The following is a 20,851-nucleotide window of genomic DNA, read 5'->3' as shown; positions in this document are numbered from 1 at the left end:
ACGCACGTTCACGCTGTGCTGCAGAACCCGCCTCATACATGAGACCAAGGGCAAAAGACGCGCAAGGAGGGGTCGATCCTGATTGACAGCTCCGCTACCCAATCGCATTCGTGCTAGGCTTCCGTGTCGCTTGCTCCAACCAATCAGCTGCAGCGGAGGGCGTGTCCACAGTCTGAATTTTACGCGGCGCTACGGCGTGAAAACTAAACCGAGATGGAATATGCCAGTCTGAACCGGTTTCAACCGGTCTTGCGTGTGATGCATGAGACTAGAAAGGAGCTGTGTCACAGTCTCTCGCAGATATCTGCGTTCAAAACAACGGTTTTTCTGCAATAGGCAAAAGAATAAACTAACGATTGGTTTGATGCTGTTGTTATAAAACGGAATGAGTAACGATAACGTTAGTTAAAGCGAGTTCTAATCCGCCATAGATAAAGACAGATGAACTGACACGAGCTGCTGACTGAAAGAGGAATCGGACTCAATCACTGAAGACAATAGTTAAAAATAACACCGACATTGTGTTTCGAGGGGTTTAATGTTATCGTTTGCGTTGCACTATAGTGTGCTCGGCTAACTAACGTTATACAAGACACTTAGGAATTGAAGTGAACTTGCTAGATTTTTTTAATTGTTTACATACGCTTTAGTGTAAAATGAGACAATTCAAATAGATTTTTTTTTTACATATCTTGATATTGTTTTGACGCGACGCACGTTTCCACGACACTTAACCTTGTTGCTGATTCCTAAACCACGTTAGCATAGTTTTTCCCTCGAGGACGAGTTTTGGTTAAAACAGGTAAGTTAAAGGTTGTTGTAGAGGTGTTTGGTGAAATGGTTATCCGTTACAATTATTATCTAGTACGAAATGTGAGTTGAATGAAGTGCTAGTTTGCTGACACAGTGCTGATATTGACCAGGAACGAAAACGCGTTTTGATCCTCATCGCGGCCCGTAACTGCGCTCAACTAGAATTCATGTGGGCTTCTTTCCAACAAAAAAAGTTTGATCAGTATAAGTTACATTAAGTTGACTCAAATACTTGTATTTTTCTAGCCGTGAAAGGAACACATTTAATTTGTTAAACTGCAATGTTGGCATTTTTAAGAAGCTTTTAACTCATAATAATACTAGCTGTTGTAACGATGATCTCAGCAAAATAGCACTCAGAGTCATAAGTTGTACTTCAGTGCAACTGCATGCTTAAGTATTGTGTTTTGTGGACTAAAGTGCACCCACGTGGTTTGAGCCATTGTTTTGGTGTGTGACTTTTAACACCAGAGATCATTCTGGATAAACAACTAGTACAGTGTTAGGATGAATGGTCAAAGAAGGGTCAGTATTGATTTTTGATAACTAAAAGATGTCTGTTTTGTTTTGCAGCTCTATGCCGGCAGACATGACCATGTTGGCGGATCACACAGCACGACAGTTGCTGGACTTCAGTCAAAAGCTAGACATCAACCTGCTGGACAATGTAGTCAACTCCATGTACTATGATGTGGGATCTCAGGTATGTACAATTCTGGCGCTTTGATTGCATTCAAATCATAGTTTGTTGTTTGTCAGACATGTACAGTGCATCATAAGGGATTTATGTTGCGATTACTTTAGCAAAGACTGGCACAAGAAGTTCTCACCAGTCTGAAGGACCACCCAGATGCCTGGACCCGAGTGGACACCATACTGGAGTTCTCGCAGAACATGAAGACAAAAGTATGTCAACATTAACGTTAGGGCTGTCACAAACTATTATTTTGATAATCGAGTAATCAGAGAATTATTCTGTTGATTAATTGAGTAAGCTTTTTTATTTTTTGTGGTACTAAAAATAGGCCTAGACAAACAATAGACTTCAAAATGACTCACATTTTACCGGTTTATTGACATGGGCAAATTCCAATTGATGATTTTTTTTTTTTAAAGTAGAGTACTTAATCAAGGAATTATTTATTAACATGTTTCTACATTTAGCGAGTTTATCAAGTCCTACTTATTAAATGCCAACCATGACAATTTATTCTCCCACATTAAACTGATGGTTACTCTTTTTGCTGTTTGTATTGTAGTACTACGCTCTTCAAATACTGGAGACCGTGATCAAAACACGCTGGAAGATTCTTCCACGGAACCAGTGTGAAGGTAATTTACACACTGACCTTAGTCTCTATGGAAAATCTATTACTCACCTCCACATTATAACCTAATTGTCTATTTTAAGAAATGCACAAATAACTGACATCTGTCTATCCACAGGAATTAAAAAGTATGTTGTTGGGCTGATTATCAAGACTTCCTCTGATTCTAACAGCGTAGAGGTAATTAAAATATTTCAAATATTTAGTATTAATACTAGAAATTTTACCATTTAAATTACTTGGAATTAGTTTTTATTATCTTATTTTTAAGTAGGTATGCATTAGGGATGGGCAATTCAAGCAAAAATATTAAATTATTGCAGGGAATTATTAAAAATTGCACCCCTCCACAGAATACTTTCTTTATTGCTTTAACATGTACAAGTAAAAATAAATATAGTTTATACATAACATTAAAAAACTGACACCATATACGTGAGTGGGGACTCTCGTGTTAATTTCTACATTTTCCAGCTCATTTTCCACTAGAAAACTTACAACTGCAGTCATGCACACCATGGAATTTTAAATCACTAACAAACGCAACATTTTAGCTAACATTATGATTTCCATGCTATTAGTACATGCTAATGTTCAAGTTGGCTGAGCAGCCTTTGTTAAAGCAATAGCCTTCACACTGTGCAACTGTTATTTCCTTTATCCTTTTTAGAAGACAAAATAACTTTGACATTTCTAGACATGGAAATGATTTTCCCAGCAGGAAGCATTGTAGTTAATTTACTGTAGCAGTGTCTCTTTTGAGGAGAATAATTGTAGATGGATGTTATTTGTGCACGCACCAGTAGGTGGCTCACTTGAGACAACGTGTCAACAGAACCAGGAACTATGCAGCACTAAATATAGTGTTATGACAAAATACTCCTTTAGTTTTCAAAAAAAAAACAAAAAAAACAATTTATCTGTTAATAACATTAATAGATAGCCTAAAGATAAAGAGCTGTAAAATTCTAAAAAATCTTTAGAGGTCCTTGTATTTAATTTTTCATAATCCATTTGAAAAAAAGTACATATTAATAAATAAATTTGTATATATTAAGTAACTTAATTTACATGCATCATGCATGTGAGTTTTAGTCATGTAAGCTATAGCTTCTGACATTTAAAAAAAAAATAAAACACCCTCGTGATTTTATGATATACATACTGCTTTATTCAGAAACACAAGTATCTTAATGATATTTGTGTATTTTACTTTCATTTTATTACAAGTAGGCCCACAGCGCCCCCTAAGTAAATTAAACGCCTTATCGGACGGGCATTAGGACCCGGGGGAGGCTGCTGCTGCTGCTACTGCACAGGCTAGTAACTGTTGACTCTTATCTCACACCGGACATATGTGACCCTGGACCACAAAACCAGTCTTAAGTGGAAATTCATTTGTCTGAGCGCTAATAAATAAGCTTTGCATTGATGTATGGTTTATTAGGATCGGACAGTGTTTGGCTGAGATACAACTATTTGAAAATCTGGAATCTGATGGTGCAAAAAAAACTAAATGCTAAGAAAATCGCCTTTAAAGTTGTCCAAATGAATTCTTAGCAATGGATATTACTTATCAAAACTGAAGTTTTGATATATTTAGGTAGGAAATGTACATGTCTTTGCTTAATATCCTAATGATTTTTGGCTTAAATGAAAAATCGATAATTTGACCCATACAATGTATTTTTCGCTATTGCTAAAAATATACCCCAGCGACTTAAGACTGGTTTCGTGGTCAAGGGTCACATATAATTCTGTATTTGCATTCTCGAATTAAATGCAGCGAAACAGGGAATCTAATCTCCATTCATGCAAAAGTTCACTTCAAGAATGAGCACACTGCTAACTTGACGCACCCTGAGCACATTTGATTTATTCGTCTTATTGGCAAGGCATATCTGCATCATTTTTTCAAAATGGCTGATGCTGAATTTAATCCTTTATCGGCCAATTCCGATAATGTCCAGTCCTATTTTAATTTTAGGTAGATTTTTAGTAATTTAGTTATCTTTGTCAATTTTATTATTAATTTATTTACTTATTTTATTATATACAGTTTTTGTTACCGTTTTTAGTTATTGTAGTGCTTAAACTGCAAATGAAAGTGAGAGATGTTGCCTTGGCAAACAACTGAAAATATATATTTTAAATGTTATTGATTTTTGTTTTATTCAAATTAGTAAATTTCAATCAGTTACAACTTAAACTATATAAATAATTAATTTAAATAAAATAAACAACTGACATTTAAACAAACTTTAAACTTATTTTCATTTAGCATCAATTAGTTGAACTATTATAACCCTGATTTGTACTAGTCATGTCTCTGAATGCATCCATGCTGACTTGTATTTGTGCTCTTACAGAAGGAAGCGGTTTACATAGCAAAGCTCAACATGATCCTGGTGCAGGTGAGTGTCCTTTTATGAATATCTATAGTCATGATATTGTGAGAGCGAATGGCTCATGGCTTTATTGCTGATGTTGTCTTCCTGTTTGTGTGTAGATTCTGAAGCAGGAGTGGCCAAAGCACTGGCCCACATTCATCAGTGACATTGTGGGAGCGAGTCGCACCAGCGAGAGCTTGTGTCAGAACAACATGATCATCCTGAAGCTCCTCAGTGAGGAGGTGTTTGACTTCTCCAGCGGGCAGATGACTCAGGTCAAAGCCAAGCATCTGAAGGACAGGTACGCTTGACCTGTAACACGTGACAGTTACAGATTGTGCAGGTTGTGGTTGGTAAAAAAAATTGTAGTGATATTCACTTTCTCTTTCTTTTCTTCTTGCAGTATGTGCAATGAATTTTCCCAAATATTCCAGCTGTGTCAGTTTGTCATGGTATGTTACCTGCATATTATTACAGCATAAGCGTTTTTTTTTTTTATAATTAAAGGAATAGTTCACCCCAAAATTTAAATTTGCTGAAATTGTACTCACTCTCAGGCCATCAAAGATGAGTTTCTCTGTTAATGGGAACATATTTTAGAGAAATTCGCCAGTGGATCCTCTGCAGTGAATGGGTGCCGTCGGAATGAGTCCAAACAGCTGATAAAAACATCACAATTAAACCACACATTTCTAGATCATCAGTTAATGTCTGAATGAGGAGAGAAATATGCACAGATCATGACCAAAATAGTTCTAAACAAAAATGTGGGTGGATTTTGAGGTAGGAAAAGGATTATGAACTTTTATTTGAAGATTTAAAGTTTAATACATCAAATTATGGATTTCTTTATTAAAAACATGCTTTTTGCTTCATAAGATTTTATTCAATGGACTGGAGTGGTGTGGATTATTGTGGCGTTTTTATCAGCTGTTTGGACTCTCATTCTGTCTCTCATTCATTATTTTTGGTTAACTATTACTATATATACACCTCTCATTTTTAAACTTCACTTGATGCTGTGTACATCAGGAAAATTCCCAGAATGCCCCTCTAGTCCACGCCACATTGGAGACCCTCCTTCGTTTCCTTAACTGGATTCCACTGGGCTACATATTTGAGACCAAACTCATCAGCACACTTGTGTACAAGGTAACACGTCTCGAGGTCTCTAATTTAACTCAATTGAATTAATGAAATGCTGTTGTAGCAGACTGCTGTCACTCCTCTCACAAAGGCGCACTGTCATTGGCTCAGCTTGCCAGTGCGTAAGAAAGAGAGGGAAATCATTGGAGCGCTGGCTATTCTCATTGGCTCTCTGCTCAAAGCTTTGTGCCTGAGCCGGTGCTCAAACATTTATAGCCTTTCACTTGGTGAAAATCATTGAGTGTTCCAGAAAGTTTATCATTTGTGTTTTCTGATTTGTTCCACAGTTCCTAAATGTTCCCATGTTCCGGAATGTCACTCTGAAGTGTCTGACAGAGATCGCAGGTGTCAGTGTCAGTCAGTATGAGGAGCAGTTTGTCAACCTTTTCACGCTCACCATGATACAGCTTAAACAGGTACATGCACATTTACACACACACAACACTCGTTTTACCTTGTCAGAAACAGCTCTGTTCACAGTGACCAGTTTTGGTGCATGTATCTTTAAATGCTAATGAGCTTTGCTCACCCTGCCCCTCTCTTCCGTAGTTGAGGAAAGGCGATTTGCAATCATAAAAAATATAAAGTGTGAGACTTACTACTTCTGGAGGTGCAAGCTGGATCACGAACATTGGGTACTGATCCATCTTTGAGTTTTAACTTCTTAGCAGAACCCGCCTTGAATTTTCTCTCGTTCAGAAAACAGTCAGGAGTAAAATGATTTTCGCAGACATAAAAAAAATGTTAGATGTATTTTAGGGCTGCACGATTTAATCAAGTATGATTGTCATGCGCATCTTGTCCATAAAGCTGGTTCTGTAATCAGTAGTAAATCTCCATCAGATGCTTTCAGATGGAGCTGCATTTACTACATAGAGCCGTAGTTAAGAAGACTCTGTGTAGTAAATGCTGCTCTATCTGAAAGCATGTGAAAAATATATTTAATAACATTTTTACGTTTTGGTGTCAGTCAAGTGTTTGATATTAATCCTTCAGAGAGATGATATGGCTTATTACACAGAATACTATGAAATATGTAGCGTGCCTTATTCTAAGCAGTGATAAATTTTATGTCGATTAGCATTGCATTATATACTTTATAATAAATATATATAAAACGATATAATAAAAATTATAAGACGAACTCAGATGAACCATATATTGTCATAGTGGTGTTTATTAGACACGTTGAATCAATGAAAGCAGTTAAATCTTCTGTTTATTCAGCAACTGCTATAAGGATTTCCTGGATTTCTTTTGCGTGGCGTATTTGGAGTTTCAGCGCGAGGGCGCCCTCTGTCCTTCAGGAAGAAGGTTTACTGCTGATCAAAGAACCACGCTTCACTGAAAGATAAACACGATAATTGCGATTTATTGCCTTTGCGATTTTAATTTCGAATAATCGTGCAGCCCTGGTGTATTTGGAGGTGCATTACCATCAAAAACAAAACTAATCCACTGTGTCTTCAGTGGCTTAGATGTTGGGAGAAAATATAGACTCATATGTTCACTTTTACATTCAACTATAAAACACCTACATTGAATATAAGACATTGGCTGCGTCTCATTTCGGAGGCGAAAACCTACAAGTTTTCATTTCTGAACAACACACCAGATGCACGAGTTTTAATAACCTTCATTTACTCAACAACAGATGCTGCCTCTCAACACAAATATCCGTCTGGCATATTCAAACGGGAGAGACGACGAGCAGAACTTCATCCAGAACCTCAGTCTGTTTCTCTGCACCTTCCTCAAAGAGCACGGAACACTGATAGAGAAGAGACTGAACCTCAGAGAGACACTCATGGAGGTACACGCATAGTCAAATGTAGTAAAATAAACGTTAAAGTGACACACAAACTCCTAACAGGGAAGTCGTGGCCTAATGGTTAGAGAGTCGGACTCCCAATCGAAGGGTTGTGAGTTCGAGTCCCGGGCCGGCAGGAATTGTGGGTGGGGGGAGTGCATGTACAGTTCTCTCTCCACCCTCAATACCACGACTTAGGTGCACTTGAGCAAGGCATCGAACCCCCAACTGCTCCCCAGGCGCCGCAGCATAAATGGCTGCCCACTGCTCCGGGTGTGTGCTCACAGTGTGTGTGTGTGTGTTCACTGCTCTGTGTGTGTGCATTTCGGATGGGTTAAATGCAGAGCACAAATTCTGAGTATGGGTCACCATACTTGGCTGAATGTCACTTCACTCACTCACTAATTGGTTGACTCTCATGTGCTCAGGCTCTGCATTACATGCTGCTGGTGTCTGAGGTGGAGGAGACGGAGATCTTTAAGATCTGTCTGGAGTACTGGAACCATCTGGCCGCTGAGCTCTACAGAGAGAGTCCCTTCTCTACCTCCACCTCTCCACTGCTGTCAACCAGCCAACACTTTGACGTGCCGCCCCGCAGACACCTCTACCTGCCTGTGCTTTCCAAGGTCAGTTAGCAAGAGCGTACAGCAGCTTCACTTTAAAATATTGGCTGCTGGAGAAAATCTGTCTGGAGACTCTGTTCTTAACCCATCTCAGGTGCGTCTGCTGATGGTGAGTCGCATGGCCAAACCGGAGGAGGTTCTGGTTGTGGAGAACGATCAGGGCGAGGTGGTGAGAGAATTCATGAAGGACACGGACTCCATCAACCTCTACAAGAACATGAGAGAGACTCTGGGTAATTATTATGGGCTGTTCTCTAACTAAGTGGAAAAAGGTAGGTATAGAAAACTTCATAATGATGTCTTTCTCCTGTCCAGTCTACTTGACTCATTTGGACTATGCCGATACGGAGCGGATCATGACAGAGAAGCTTCATAATCAGGTGAACGGTACCGAGTGGTCCTGGAGGAACCTGAACACGCTGTGCTGGGCCATCGGCTCCATTAGTGGCGCCATGCATGAAGAGGATGAGAAGAGGTTCCTCGTCACTGTCATTAAGGTGTTTATTCATGCATGTGTTGTTGCCAAGGAGTTGAAAGTTCAGCTATGCATCACAGGAATAAATTACATTTTAAAATACATTCACATAGAAAACATTTATTTCAAATTGTAATAATATTAAAAAGTTTTAACCAAATTCCTGTTCCTGTCTCAGGATCTGCTGGGTCTGTGTGAACAGAAAAGAGGGAAAGACAATAAGGCCATCATCGCCTCTAACATCATGTACATCGTCGGTCAGTACCCACGATTCCTCAGGGCCCACTGGAAGTTCCTCAAGACTGTCGTCAACAAACTCTTTGAGTTCATGCATGGTGAGGAACAGATTGTGTTTGAGATTTTTTTTATATATATTTTTTTACTTCAGTGCAAATCCTTTCATAAGGGTTAAATGTTTCTCTTTCAGAGACCCATGACGGCGTGCAGGACATGGCCTGTGACACCTTCATCAAGATCGCTCAGAAGTGCAGGAGGCATTTCGTGCAGGTTCAGGTGGGGGAGGTGATGCCCTTCATCGACGAGATCCTCAACAACATCAACACCATCATCTGTGACCTGCAGCCACAGCAGGTGCACACGTTCTACGAGGCTGTGGGCTACATGATCGGAGCACAGACAGACCAGACAGTCCAGGAGCGACTGATCGAGAAATACATGCTTCTCCCCAACCAGGTGTGGGACAGCATCATCCAGCAGGCCACCAAGGTGAGATCCAGTGTCATTTTACATTTACATTTAATCATTTAGCAGACACTTTTATCCAAAGCGACTTACAACTGAGAACAATAGAAGCAATCAGACCAACAAGAGAACAACAACAGTATACAAGTGCCATGACAAGTCTCAGTCTAGTACAGAACACGTAGCCAGGTTGTTTTTATTTTTTTTATTTTTTTATTAAGAATATGATAGATTTTAGTTTTATTAAGAATGGTTTTGTTAAATTTTTATTAATTTTGTTGTCCTTTTTACTTTTTTTTTTTTTTTAAGCTTTATCCTTATTTTAGGATATTGGGTCAATAAAATGATAAATGTTTCCTTAGCAACTACCTGAGATCATTTTTAAAAAAAATTTTTTATTTAACATTTAATTTTTTTTCAGTTTATTATTCATGATCATTTCAATTTATGATTTTAGTTAACCATAATGGCTTATATCTAATTTTTTTGTTTTAGTACATAGTTAAACTAAAAAAAAATTAATATTTTAACTCAAAACAATTATGGTTTTATTTAATAACCCTGTTGATATGTAATTAATCAAGCTTCTCTTTGTGTAATAAATGTAATTTTAATACTCTGAACTTTCCAAATGAAAACCAAGGGGGTTGTTTAATAGAAAACAGGATTTGTAAAGGGCTCTATAAAGGGTTTAATGTGAAGTTCTAAAGACTGAAAATAGTAGCACTTAAACTCAAAGCACGTGATGTCTCTCTTCAATCAGAACGTGGACATCCTGAAGGACCCAGAGACGGTTCGTCAGTTAGGCAGCATCCTGAAGACCAACGTGAGGGCTTGTAAAGCAGTAGGTCACCCTTTTGTCCTGCAGCTGGGACGTATTTACCTGGACATGCTCAACGTCTACAAGTGCCTGAGTGAGAACATCTCTTCTGCAATCCAGAGCAACGGTGAGTCAGGCACACCAATATAGAGCACATGACCCAACAACTGACACATAATAACAGCTCACGATTGACTCTTTTGTTTTTCTCTGCAGGTGAGATGGTGACCAAGCAGCCTCTAATACGTAGCATGCGGACGGTGAAGAGAGAGACACTAAAGCTCATCTCTGGATGGGTCAGCCGCTCCAATGACCCACAGATGGTCAGTTCTGACACTCCTGGATCACTCGTGCCAAAACAAGAAGTTGAGTTTGACAGCATCACAAAGGGTTGTTGTTGTTGTCTTTTCAGGTTGGAGAGAACTTTGTTCCACCTTTGCTGGAGGCGGTTCTCATCGACTACCAAAGGAATGTTCCAGCAGCTCGAGAACCAGAGGTGCTCAGCACTATGGCAACCATCATCAACAAGCTCGCCGCACATATAACCGGAGAGATCCCCAAGATATTCGATGCTGTGTTCGAGTGCACCCTTGACATGATCAACAAGGTTAGTTCAGGCTGTCTGTCAGCGTAACTTTTATTTTATATCTTGAGTTGTTTTTTCTGAATTAAACCAGTTTAAACCAGTTTTCAGTTTAAGTCTGGAAGCGAGTATACACTACTTTACACAATGTAGGGCTGAGTTATTAATCATGATCGAGTCGAAATCGTGATATGGCTTAGTGTGCTTATCAGATCACAAAGGCTGTAATTTAAAGGGTTACTCCACCCCAAAATTTAAATTTTGCCATTAATCACTTACCCCATATTGTTCCAAACCTGTAAAAGCTTCATTTATCTTCGTAACACAATTTAAAATATTTTGGATGAAAACCAGGAGGCTTGTGACCGTCCCATAGACTGCTAAGTAAATTACACTGTCAAGGTCCAGAAAAGTATGAAAAGCATCATCAGAATAGACCATTTGCCATCAATGATACATTTTCTATGTGCATTAACGCTTTGATTTGAAAGAAAACCGTGCATCCGTGTATCGCGGCTGACACACAAGCGTATGCTGCTTGTGTTCAGCTCATATTCTCCAAAATGGTGCTATAGTGATGTGGAGAGCCACAGAGGAGAAAAATAGTTTTTTCCGTGTACAAAATGTGTTCTCGTCGCTTCATAACATTACGGTTGATCCACTGATGGCAGATGGATTATTTTGAGGATGTCTTTCATACTTTTCAGTACGTTACATTTATTCATTTAGCGGACGCATTTATCCAAAGCGACTTACAGATGAGGACAGTGGAAGCAATCAAAATCAACAAAAGAGCAATGATATACTAGTGCTATAACAAGTCTCAGTTAGCTTGAACGCAGAACACGTAACGAGATTTTAAATAATATAATAAATAAAAAGAAAACCATATAGAAAACCGAATAGAAAAAGAATAGAGCAGGCTAGTGTTAGAGGTCTTTTTTTTTACCTTGACAGTGTAATTTACTTAGCAGTCTATGGAACAGGCACAAGCCTCACGGTTTTAATCCAAAATATTTTAAATTGTGTTCCGAAGATGAACAAAGATATTATGGGTTTGGACGACATTGGGCAAGCGACAAGTGATTAATGACAAAATTTTCATTTTGGGGTGGAGTAACTCTTTAATATTACCATATGTGCTGTGTGTTGCTCTGCAACTTTTTCTTTCATGTGAGCAGCTCATAAACGGGTGTTTTCAGTGTCTCAGAGTGGCTCGGTTCACAATAACTGCTTTGCATGAACTCATAAGTTGCTTATGAGCTGCTTATAATGTTCATTTGGGAGCGCAAAGTGCATAATAAAAATATAATATTATTAATTACATAATATTGTTTCAATTTTTTTTTAATGCTTTTATTTTACAGTGAAATTGTATTATTACAAAAGTAACATTTATTATTTTTATCTAGTAATAAACCTAGTAATAAATATCTATAGTAGAAGTATTTTTCTTAAAGGGATATTTCACCCAAAAATTAAAATGATTAATCCCCCCTCATATCGTTCCAAAACCGTAAGATCTTTGTTCATCTTCAGAACACAAATTAAGATTTCTGATGAAATCCGAGAGCTTTCTGAGCCTCCATAGACAACAACTCAGCTACCACATACAAGGCTCAAAAAGGTACCGTATTTTCCGGACTAGAAGTCGCACTTTTTTCATAGTTTGGCTGGTCCTGCGACTTATAGTCAGGTGCGACTTATTTATCAAAATTAATTTGACATGAACCGAGAGAAATAAACCAAGTTAAAACATCACTGTCCTCTCGCGGCTGTAGACGGTAATGTTTTAATGTACCATGATGAATGTGTGTGCATTCCTCTGCTTGTAAACAAGGCGCTGCTCGTTGGGGTTCTACATCAGAACTCCTGCGTCAGGAACTTCACAGGCATGCGTCATGCTACTCATGTGAATGGTGGCGGAGCCTGACATGGAAGAGAATAAATTGTTGAATAAAGTCGTTATTTTTTTGTTTTCTTGCGACCCTACTTTAATGCTCTTTGTTTTGCCTTTGTCAGAACTTTGAGGAGTTCCCCGAGCACAGGACGCATTTCTTCTACCTGCTCCAGGCCGTCAACTCCCAATGTTTCCCAGCATTCCTGTCCATCCCACCAGCACAGTTCAAACTGGTTCTGGACTCCATCATCTGGGCCTTCAAACACACCATGAGAAATGTGGCCGACACAGGTGAGAGGAGAGACCTGTGGTTAAACAAATAAAGATAAATATATACTTTACACTACTGTGCGAATGCAAAGAGCTTCTGGTTACATTCAATTTTACAAATTGTGGTGTTCAGAAATGTAATTCTTAAAGGTGCTGTATATAAGGTTTTGACTTCACTAAAGCGTAAAAATACCACTATGTTTGCAGATATTTAAGAAACATGCTAAGTTAACATAATTGAAAAACAATGCTATAGTCAGTTATTCTCCTTTGAAAATGTGCGTTCAGGCCCGGAATGTCAATCTCTGTCTTCATAGCTTATTTCATTTAATTCATTGTCAAGTGAGCTTGTTCCTGTTGGTGTCATCAATCTGGCAACCTGCGTGTGCATCAAGTCTGAGGAGGAGGAGCGGTGTGGGGAAAAACCCTCTCCAATATTTTGAATTTGGACTGCAATACCTAGTTCAAACACTCTGTGTAAATCCTACATACAGCATCTCAAACGGCTAAGCATTCTTGACCTGTGTTTGTTTTTGATATGAATTGCCCCGAGTCACATTAAAATGCTGACTGTGTGTTTGTGTGTCTCCAGGGCTTCAGATCCTGTTCACCATGCTGCAGAACATCGCACAAGAAGAGACGGCAGCTCAGAGCTTCTATCAGACATACTTCTGTGACATCCTGCAGCACATCTTCTCTGTTGTCACAGATACGTCTCATACTGCTGGTCAGTTGCTAGGCAGAGAGATTGACATGTTTACGGTGTAACTAATGGAGCTGTTATTCTGAACAAAACGGCTTCACATCAGTCACACAGTGAACCTCACAGACACTGTTTTTCAGGTCACTTTTCACCTGATATAAAAAGGGGTTGAAAAACAAGATTTTAGGCGAGCTTACACATTTATTTTTATAGTTATTATTATTTGCGTACATTATTATTCTCATACTCATTCAAGTACATAACATATAAATTATGAAATGTTTTACGGTATTAATTTATCGTGAATTAGACATACTACCTGAAGTTAATTCAGTGTGTGTGTATTTGTGTGTGTATTAATGGATGCTCTCTGGTTTGTGGCGAGCAGGTCTGACGATGCACGCCTCCATCCTCGCCTACATGTTTAACCTGGTGGAGGAGGGTAAAATCAAAGTGACTTTGAACGCAGGCACCACGGCCAACAATCAGTGCTACGTGCAGGAGTACGTGGCCAATCTGCTGAAGACCGCCTTCCCACATCTGCAGGAGTAAGAGCAGCCTAAAACATGAGGATTGTGTTTTCAGTGTGTTGTTGTTTTCATGTGTTCATGTTAATGATCTATTTTTTTTCTTTCAGTGCCCAGGTAAAGGTTTTTGTCACTGGTCTGTTCAGCTTGAATCAGGACATTCCTGCCTTTAAAGAGCACCTCAGGGACTTCCTGGTCCAGATCAAGGTACGTCACTTCCTTCCGCCTAGATTTTGACTTCCCTTTTCTCTAGTCATTGACCAGAGCATAGCCAGCCAAGTTCACAATATAAATGTGGGTACATGTATATGAGGAGGGTTGAAAATGAACTTTTACCCCAACAGCCACAGTGTTTGTTAAATGCCCACCTCCATTTATAGTAGTAGTAATAATAATCAAAATGAATAATGATAATGATAAATAAATTGTATTTATTTTATTAATTAATCATTACATAGTAATAATACTAATTACAGTTTTCTTTTGCATAAGAAAAATATGCAAAACAATTGTATTAGGGCTGCAACTAACGATTATTTTGATAATCGATTAATCTGTCGATTATTTTTACGATTAATCGATTAATCGGTTTATGTACTTATATTTTCGTTTTTTCCATTTTTTCCCCAAGTAAATTATTAATAAATGGTCTTTATCATTCAGCATAGATTTAAGAGATTTTAACCATTTTGCACTGTCATATCCTCATCAAAAATATACCTGGAGTTGTTTTATTGTGTTAGTAATCCTTTGTCGAACTCTTCTGCAATCAGAACACTGACCCATACTCTAGCAAATTTCACAAGGAGATTTCAAATAATGTTTTCACCATGGCAGTCCTTAGAGCTCCTAAAGTAGTTTAACATCCTGAACAAAGCTTATTAAGGAATCTTTCAGAACATATTTTCACGAAGAATAAGGATAAAACAGAATAAAATTGCAGTGCATTGTATTTTATTATTTACTGGGAAACAGCTTTATAGCTTTTGCTGTGAAATTGTAAACAATCCTTCAAAAAAAGTGCCAATGGCATGAAACCTGAATGGAACTCACAATTTAAAGTAAAATCCATCAGAAGGTTGTCCAGAAAAAAAATAGGACACACACAAAAAACCTGCTGTGTGAAAAAGAGCAGTGAATACTTAGAAAAAAAGTGCATTTCAAATATCTACATTTACCTCTCTCATTCAGTCATAATTAGGCTGCACGACTGAATTTTGAACTGGTAAACGACAAACTGATCACAGAACATGATTGTAAAGCTTTAAATGTTAACTGTTAAAAAGCAATGTTATCAGCTTTTACGACTAAACATTTGCAAACAACATTGTACTGGAGAATCTGCACAAATGAAAGTCTTAGGGGCCGTTCACAAATCGCGCCTAAAAACGCGTGGAAAACGCTAGGCGCACCGCTTTCTCCTTCTTTCCAAAGCGCTCGCACAGAAGCGCCCCTGAGGCGTCTGCCTTTGCTAAGCAACCATGACGTGCTCTCTCCTTGAAGACGCGGAAATTTCAGCAAAGGATAAATGGATTTGCAGCTCAAATAAATCGCTTGCAGTAGCTCTGCTACTAAGTTTATTTCAAAATGGAAATCCATATACAACTATGATCAGCTGTTCCTTTCATCTTGACTGAGCTTTTAACGTTGTTACGGGAAAGGATAAAGCTGATTGGTTAGTTCTTGTCACATGACCCGCGGTGCGGTTGCGGCATTCTGAAAAGTTTAAATGTTTTTAACTCGATGCGGTGCGGTGTTGGAAATAACGAACTTGAGCGCGCAAAAGACGCGATATGTGAACGTCCCCTTAAACAGTGCAGTAGTGCAGAGTTTACAGGTTACTCTTCTTTTTTAAAGGCTCAATGTAAAGTACTCCCACATCACGCTGAATGCTGCAGAGACGCTGTTCGGGAAGCACGTGACATAAAACAAGGCCAGCTATTGGCTATTCGCTACTTCTCCTGTTGTACTGGCTGAGTAAAACCTCCGGTGGCTCATTACTGCCACACTTTGGTCACCGCAGATTTGAAATATGCACGAAATGAGCCGCTTACGGCAAATAAAAGTTATTTAGCAACGAATCGATGACTAAATTAGTTGACAACTATTTTAATAATCGATTTTAATCGATTAAATCGATTCGTTGTTTCAGCTCTAAATTGTATTGTTACTATTAACTATTAATTTAATAATTAAAGTGCTTTATTTCTAAAATGTTTTTTTTTTTTAAATGTTTTTGTTTTTGATTCAGAATAACAATCCCAAATCTAGTTAATACTGATTATAAATGGAGGCATTGTTTATATCTATAATTTAAAAATAAAAAGCATTTCTGTAAAGCTTCTTTCCAAAAAAAAGAAAAAAAAGAAAATGTAAAATGAAACCTAATATATAAACAAGTGTGATTTGACTTGATGTAATATTGGTGTTGTTCCAGTTAGGCAGTACATAATCACTCCTATTGTGTGTTTCAGGAGTTTGCAGGTGAAGACTCCACAGATCTGTTCCTGGAGGAGAGGGAAGCGTCTCTGCGTCAGGCTCAGGAGGAGAAACACAAGCTCCAGATGTCTGTCCCAGGAATCCTCAATCCTCACGAGCTCCCGGAGGAAATGTGTGAATGAGCACCTAGACCGTTTCACATTCATGAAGGAAGCGTTTGGAGCACTTTAACACAAGCTCAAGCGTGTGTTTGTGTGTGTGTGTATAGACAAGTGAAAATTAATCCAGATCCATGCCAATTTGTAAATTAAAGACATGTAATAATTAACTTGACTCCTCCCAAACCTTTGGTTTTACATAACCGAGCATTTTATATAACGGAAACGGTCTCTATCGTATATCAATTTACTGTATATCCTTCAGTGTTTCTGTTGGTATGTTTGCTTTCCTGTTTCAAAGCACATTACTACTCATTTTAATGTTATCTCAGCCTCATCTATTTGTGAATATGTAATATACAGTATGGCAGGCCAATGAAGACGGACAGTTACTGCGCTAGAAGAGGGATTTGTGTTGAGCTGTGTGGCTCGTGAACCACAGCAAGTGAATGTGACTGTTTAGGATCAGTCGTGATGCTGTTCCTGTCTTCTTTATTGGGACTTTGTGTGTGTTTATATATATTTCTTCGTTCAATTGCAGTAAATGAGGAAGACTGAAGTCTTTTTCATGCTACAGACCCACTGTTTTTTTTTTTTTTTTTGGCATGGGGATGTCATTAAAATGAAAGGGTTTTGTTCATATCCTATTTGTAAAGCTGTGTATTAGTACCAATGAGACATAAAGTTGGGTATTTTTACAAAGTGTTGTGTGTGTTTTTCATTTAGCTTGTAGGACTTGTTTATTTAGAATTAAAAACATTTAAAATACTGTAATTCTGTAAGTATTCTAGCAAACGTTATTATTTTAGTCTAAATTTGTTACTGTAATACTTTACTAGAGTGTCTTATTAATCTTGAAAGAGCGATACATTTGTTAAATAAGCATATTAGAAATACAGTAAACCTTTTGAATCAGTGCTGCCTAATAATTGTTCGTTTTTCAGGATACTTTGATGAATAAAGAGTTTAAAATAATTATTAGATATATAAATCTATGTAATACTACACGACTTTAGTGTTAGTTTTCTTTTCATGACACCAAACTCTTGAACGGCAGTGCGTATTTTACATTGCATTGCAGAGGAGTACAGATATATATTAATTAATTACACAGCAAACGGGAGTTCTGTAATAAAGTACAGAAATCAAAATTAAAACCGTAAACGTACACGTGCTCGACAGCGAGAAATCGCGAGATTTCCGAAGAATGGCCGAAAAAGCCGGAAGCAGACGTTACGAAAACAGCCGATGTGTAACACACACGGTGGCCCCGCCCTCTCACTTTGCTAGTTTCCCGGAATAAGTCGAACGGCCTGCCAAGACGACTCGGCGGAAACAGCCGACGTCTCGCACAACGTTACCCGCTTGCCCCCGAGCGACCGGGAAAACCCGAACATCTCCGAAGTCTCCCGACGGAAACAACCGAAGTGTAACTCCCGTCCTGATCATCATGGCTGCCGTATGTGCTAGTCTGCACTGTAACGCTCTGCTCGGAGACTGACTCTCCGCTCCTTTAGTGCCTCACATTTACTGTCTCCAGCCTCGACATCTCGGCAAATAATCCCGCTTGCATGAGCCCAATCCTCCCTGGTTGTGTTGTCTCATAATATCGAGCCTTCTTCAAGCATTTCGTCGGGCCTTAAACACCCCCTTAAAAAGACAACATTTTATTTCCCCAATGGTCTGAATACACTTTCCGCCTTTATGAACCATGTGTGAAAACTGCGCCGAGCTGCTGGAGGTGCTCAATGAGAGTAAGTCAACAGCATTTGATTGTTTCTCGTGTGTTTTTTGTAGTTGTTTGCAGCAAGTTGTTAGCATGATTGTCCGAGCATGCGGCTCACTCCCTCGATTCAGCGCATATCTTTACGTTTAATATTTAAACATTCACACTTTTTGTCAACGTGTACATTTAAAATGGCGTTCATACACATTTTGGCTGTCATTTGTTTGGTTTTGATATCTGTTTTTATTAACGCAATGCTAGCTGAACGCGTTAGCCACTCGTCATTTCAGAATTAAATCGTCAAACAAGATCAGCCACAAAATCTGCTGCTTATTTTCAACGGAAGCAGCAGAAGACGTATTTTTCAAACATGTTTTCATATGTTTGGAGGCTGATGGGAAGTTGAACTGGCATCAGAATTAGCACTAGCCTAAGCAGAACTGTTTTTGACATTGTCATCCTTCAAAATGCACACAGATCAACATCTGATCGCCAAACACGATTAATGCTGATGTGTGATTATGAGGGTCAATGTGATCGGACAGTCGTGATGGGAGTTTTTAGCAAGTCTTTGGCCCGCTGTTGGACAGGAATCAGACAGTGTTTGTGTTTGTGTGCTTTGTTGGATGGAGAGAGTGTGTGTTGGGGATTAATGCTCTTTCTTTTCTTCAGTACTGATGTCTTGGCAAGGCAGTGACCAATGGTAAAAACACGGTGCAATTGTAGTGAAGGATCACCATGGCTTTTGTATGATACTTTAAAGAACTACTATGATTTATGTCCAAAAAACATGGTACTCTGCTGCTATAGTCATGATGTTAAATATATATACTATTGTTTTGAACATTACCGTTCATGTGTTTTTGTGCAAATCTGTGATGCATGTGCATTTGAAATGTATTGTCGAATTGTGTTGGTCAGCACTGACCCCATATGACAAGAATCATGGGTGCCAACAGTTTGGGGTTATTTAGTAGCAACTAATAAAGCTGGTTGATAAAAGCACCAAATTTATCAGTTAACAGTACCGTATCGTGTTTATTTTTAATATATCATTTAATCTTATAGAGGGTATGAAGCCATGTTTTCCAAATCGTTTTTTATTAAATGAACACAAGAATGATATTAAATAATTGCGTTTAATATGCACAGATTTAATATTAAACGTCAGTGTTATTAAGTAGTGTGCATTAGCATGTGCGTTTTTGGCCTTCAGGCGTGTCTGGTGTCCTTGAGTGGCAGCCGCAAATGTGCATGTGCAGCTTAACATCTTAGCCCTCAAACACTGTGCTGTGTGTAGATAGACTTCAGACCCACCCTTTGATTGTGTGGGCCAGTTTGACAGTGTTAATCTGACCCGGCGTGCTGTGCGTTTGTGTTCAGGAGAGAGCTTAAATGTGGTCTCAAGTGTTTGTGTGTGTACTCTTTTTGTCAGCACAAGTCTGTTTATGCATACTCTGTAATTTCACATTTTCTGAAAGGTCAAAAACAGCCAGACAGTCACTGAACCAGTTGTGCCTGACATCGTAAAAACTTATGAATCACAGGGCATTTTGACTAGATTAGGAAAGTTCTTGTATAAAAGTGATCTTTGTCATCATTTATTCATCCTCATGATGCTCCAAACCCTTTCTTTCTTGTGTGAATTACAAAAGGAGAAATTTTGGAGAATGTTCATGCAGCTCTTTTCAACGCAGCAGATCTTTCAAATGGACGAAAAAAGATGCTCTGTAATTAATTTGTTTGCCATATTTCAAGTCCTCAGGAGTCAGATGATGGCTTTGTGTAAATTCAAGTTTTAATTAGCTAAAAATCTTCTCTATCCAAGCTCTTGTGTGGTGTTAGGGCTTTTATGTTGTAGCTCCTCCTCTTGAGCACAATCTCTGAATTGTGAATAACGAAAAATGCATCATAGACAAATGGCCGAATATTATTGCATATCAAAACAGATGGCGATTCATTGCAAGACAGAAAAGAACTGACTTAGTAAAAATAAGTTGAGTCTGTTCTTCTCAGAACATGTTGTAAATAACTTGTATATTGTTATTGTAAATAAGTTGTACAGACTACTGTTTTTGGTGCTGTTTGTCATTTTCAGAGTACAACTATATGAAAAAAGAACAGCATGAACATTCTTCAAAATATCATCTTTTCTGTTCCGCAGGAGAAATAAAATCATATGGGTTTGGAACGACACGAGGGCATATAAATGATGAAATTTATGAATGTCCATTTTAGTTGAGTCAGTCCTATAAGTCATTAAAGTTCAGTTTTTGTTTTTCTCTTGGAAGAAACCAAGTACTGTAATTCAGTTTGTCTTTGTGTGTAGTTTTAGAGACTTTGAGGGATTTTTGGTGCTTTTGTGGTTTCAAGTTTTCAGCTTTGATAACAGATCCTCATATAACAGTGCCGTCAAACTGTTTCTCAGTCCTAGAACA

At 38.4% G+C, this 20,851-nt stretch overlaps 2 protein-coding genes across 2 annotated transcripts in view; both read left to right on the top strand.

The window, feature by feature from the left end:
* The first annotated feature begins 202 nt into the window (after positions 1-202).
* On the top strand, positions 203-17,389 carry LOC132142785 (exportin-1-like). The gene is made up of 24 exons (XM_059552903.1): positions 203-802; positions 1,387-1,516; positions 1,618-1,719; positions 2,073-2,145; positions 2,260-2,321; positions 4,511-4,555; positions 4,651-4,832; positions 4,935-4,983; positions 5,564-5,683; positions 5,965-6,093; positions 7,332-7,490; positions 7,916-8,113; positions 8,205-8,343; positions 8,426-8,607; positions 8,764-8,920; positions 9,013-9,311; positions 10,051-10,234; positions 10,324-10,430; positions 10,520-10,714; positions 12,713-12,881; positions 13,453-13,587; positions 13,952-14,111; positions 14,201-14,297; positions 16,565-17,389. The coding sequence occupies exons 2-24, from the start codon at positions 1,391-1,393 to the stop codon at positions 16,709-16,711; spliced, it is 3,216 nt and encodes a 1,071-aa protein (XP_059408886.1). The 5' UTR covers positions 203-802; positions 1,387-1,390; the 3' UTR covers positions 16,712-17,389.
* Positions 17,390-18,120: 731 nt separating this feature from the next.
* Positions 18,121-20,851, top strand: part of LOC132142784 (ubiquitin carboxyl-terminal hydrolase 34-like) — a 46,412-nt gene continuing 43,681 nt past the window's right edge. Inside the window, exon 1 of the mRNA XM_059552902.1 lies at positions 18,121-18,441. Coding sequence (XP_059408885.1) covers positions 18,399-18,441 — 43 coding nt within the window. The 5' untranslated portion in view covers positions 18,121-18,398. The remainder of the gene's footprint in view (positions 18,442-20,851) is intronic.

The sequence above is a fragment of the Carassius carassius genome, chromosome 6 (assembly GCF_963082965.1).
Source record: "Carassius carassius chromosome 6, fCarCar2.1, whole genome shotgun sequence".
Lineage (NCBI taxonomy): Eukaryota > Metazoa > Chordata > Actinopteri > Cypriniformes > Cyprinidae > Carassius > Carassius carassius.
The sequence above is the reverse complement of the archived record's forward strand: the minus strand, read 5'-3'. Positions and strand labels throughout refer to the sequence as shown.

Coding starts and splice junctions, on each gene's coding strand:
- LOC132142785 (XM_059552903.1), top strand. CDS start 1,391: ATGCCGGCAGACATGACCATGTTGGCGGATCACACAGCACGACAGTTG. Junction 4,556..4,650: donor TCAACATGATCCTGGTGCAG/GTGAGTGTCCTT, acceptor GTTTGTGTGTAG/ATTCTGAAGCAGGAGTGGCC. Junction 6,094..7,331: donor CCATGATACAGCTTAAACAG/GTACATGCACAT, acceptor ACTCAACAACAG/ATGCTGCCTCTCAACACAAA.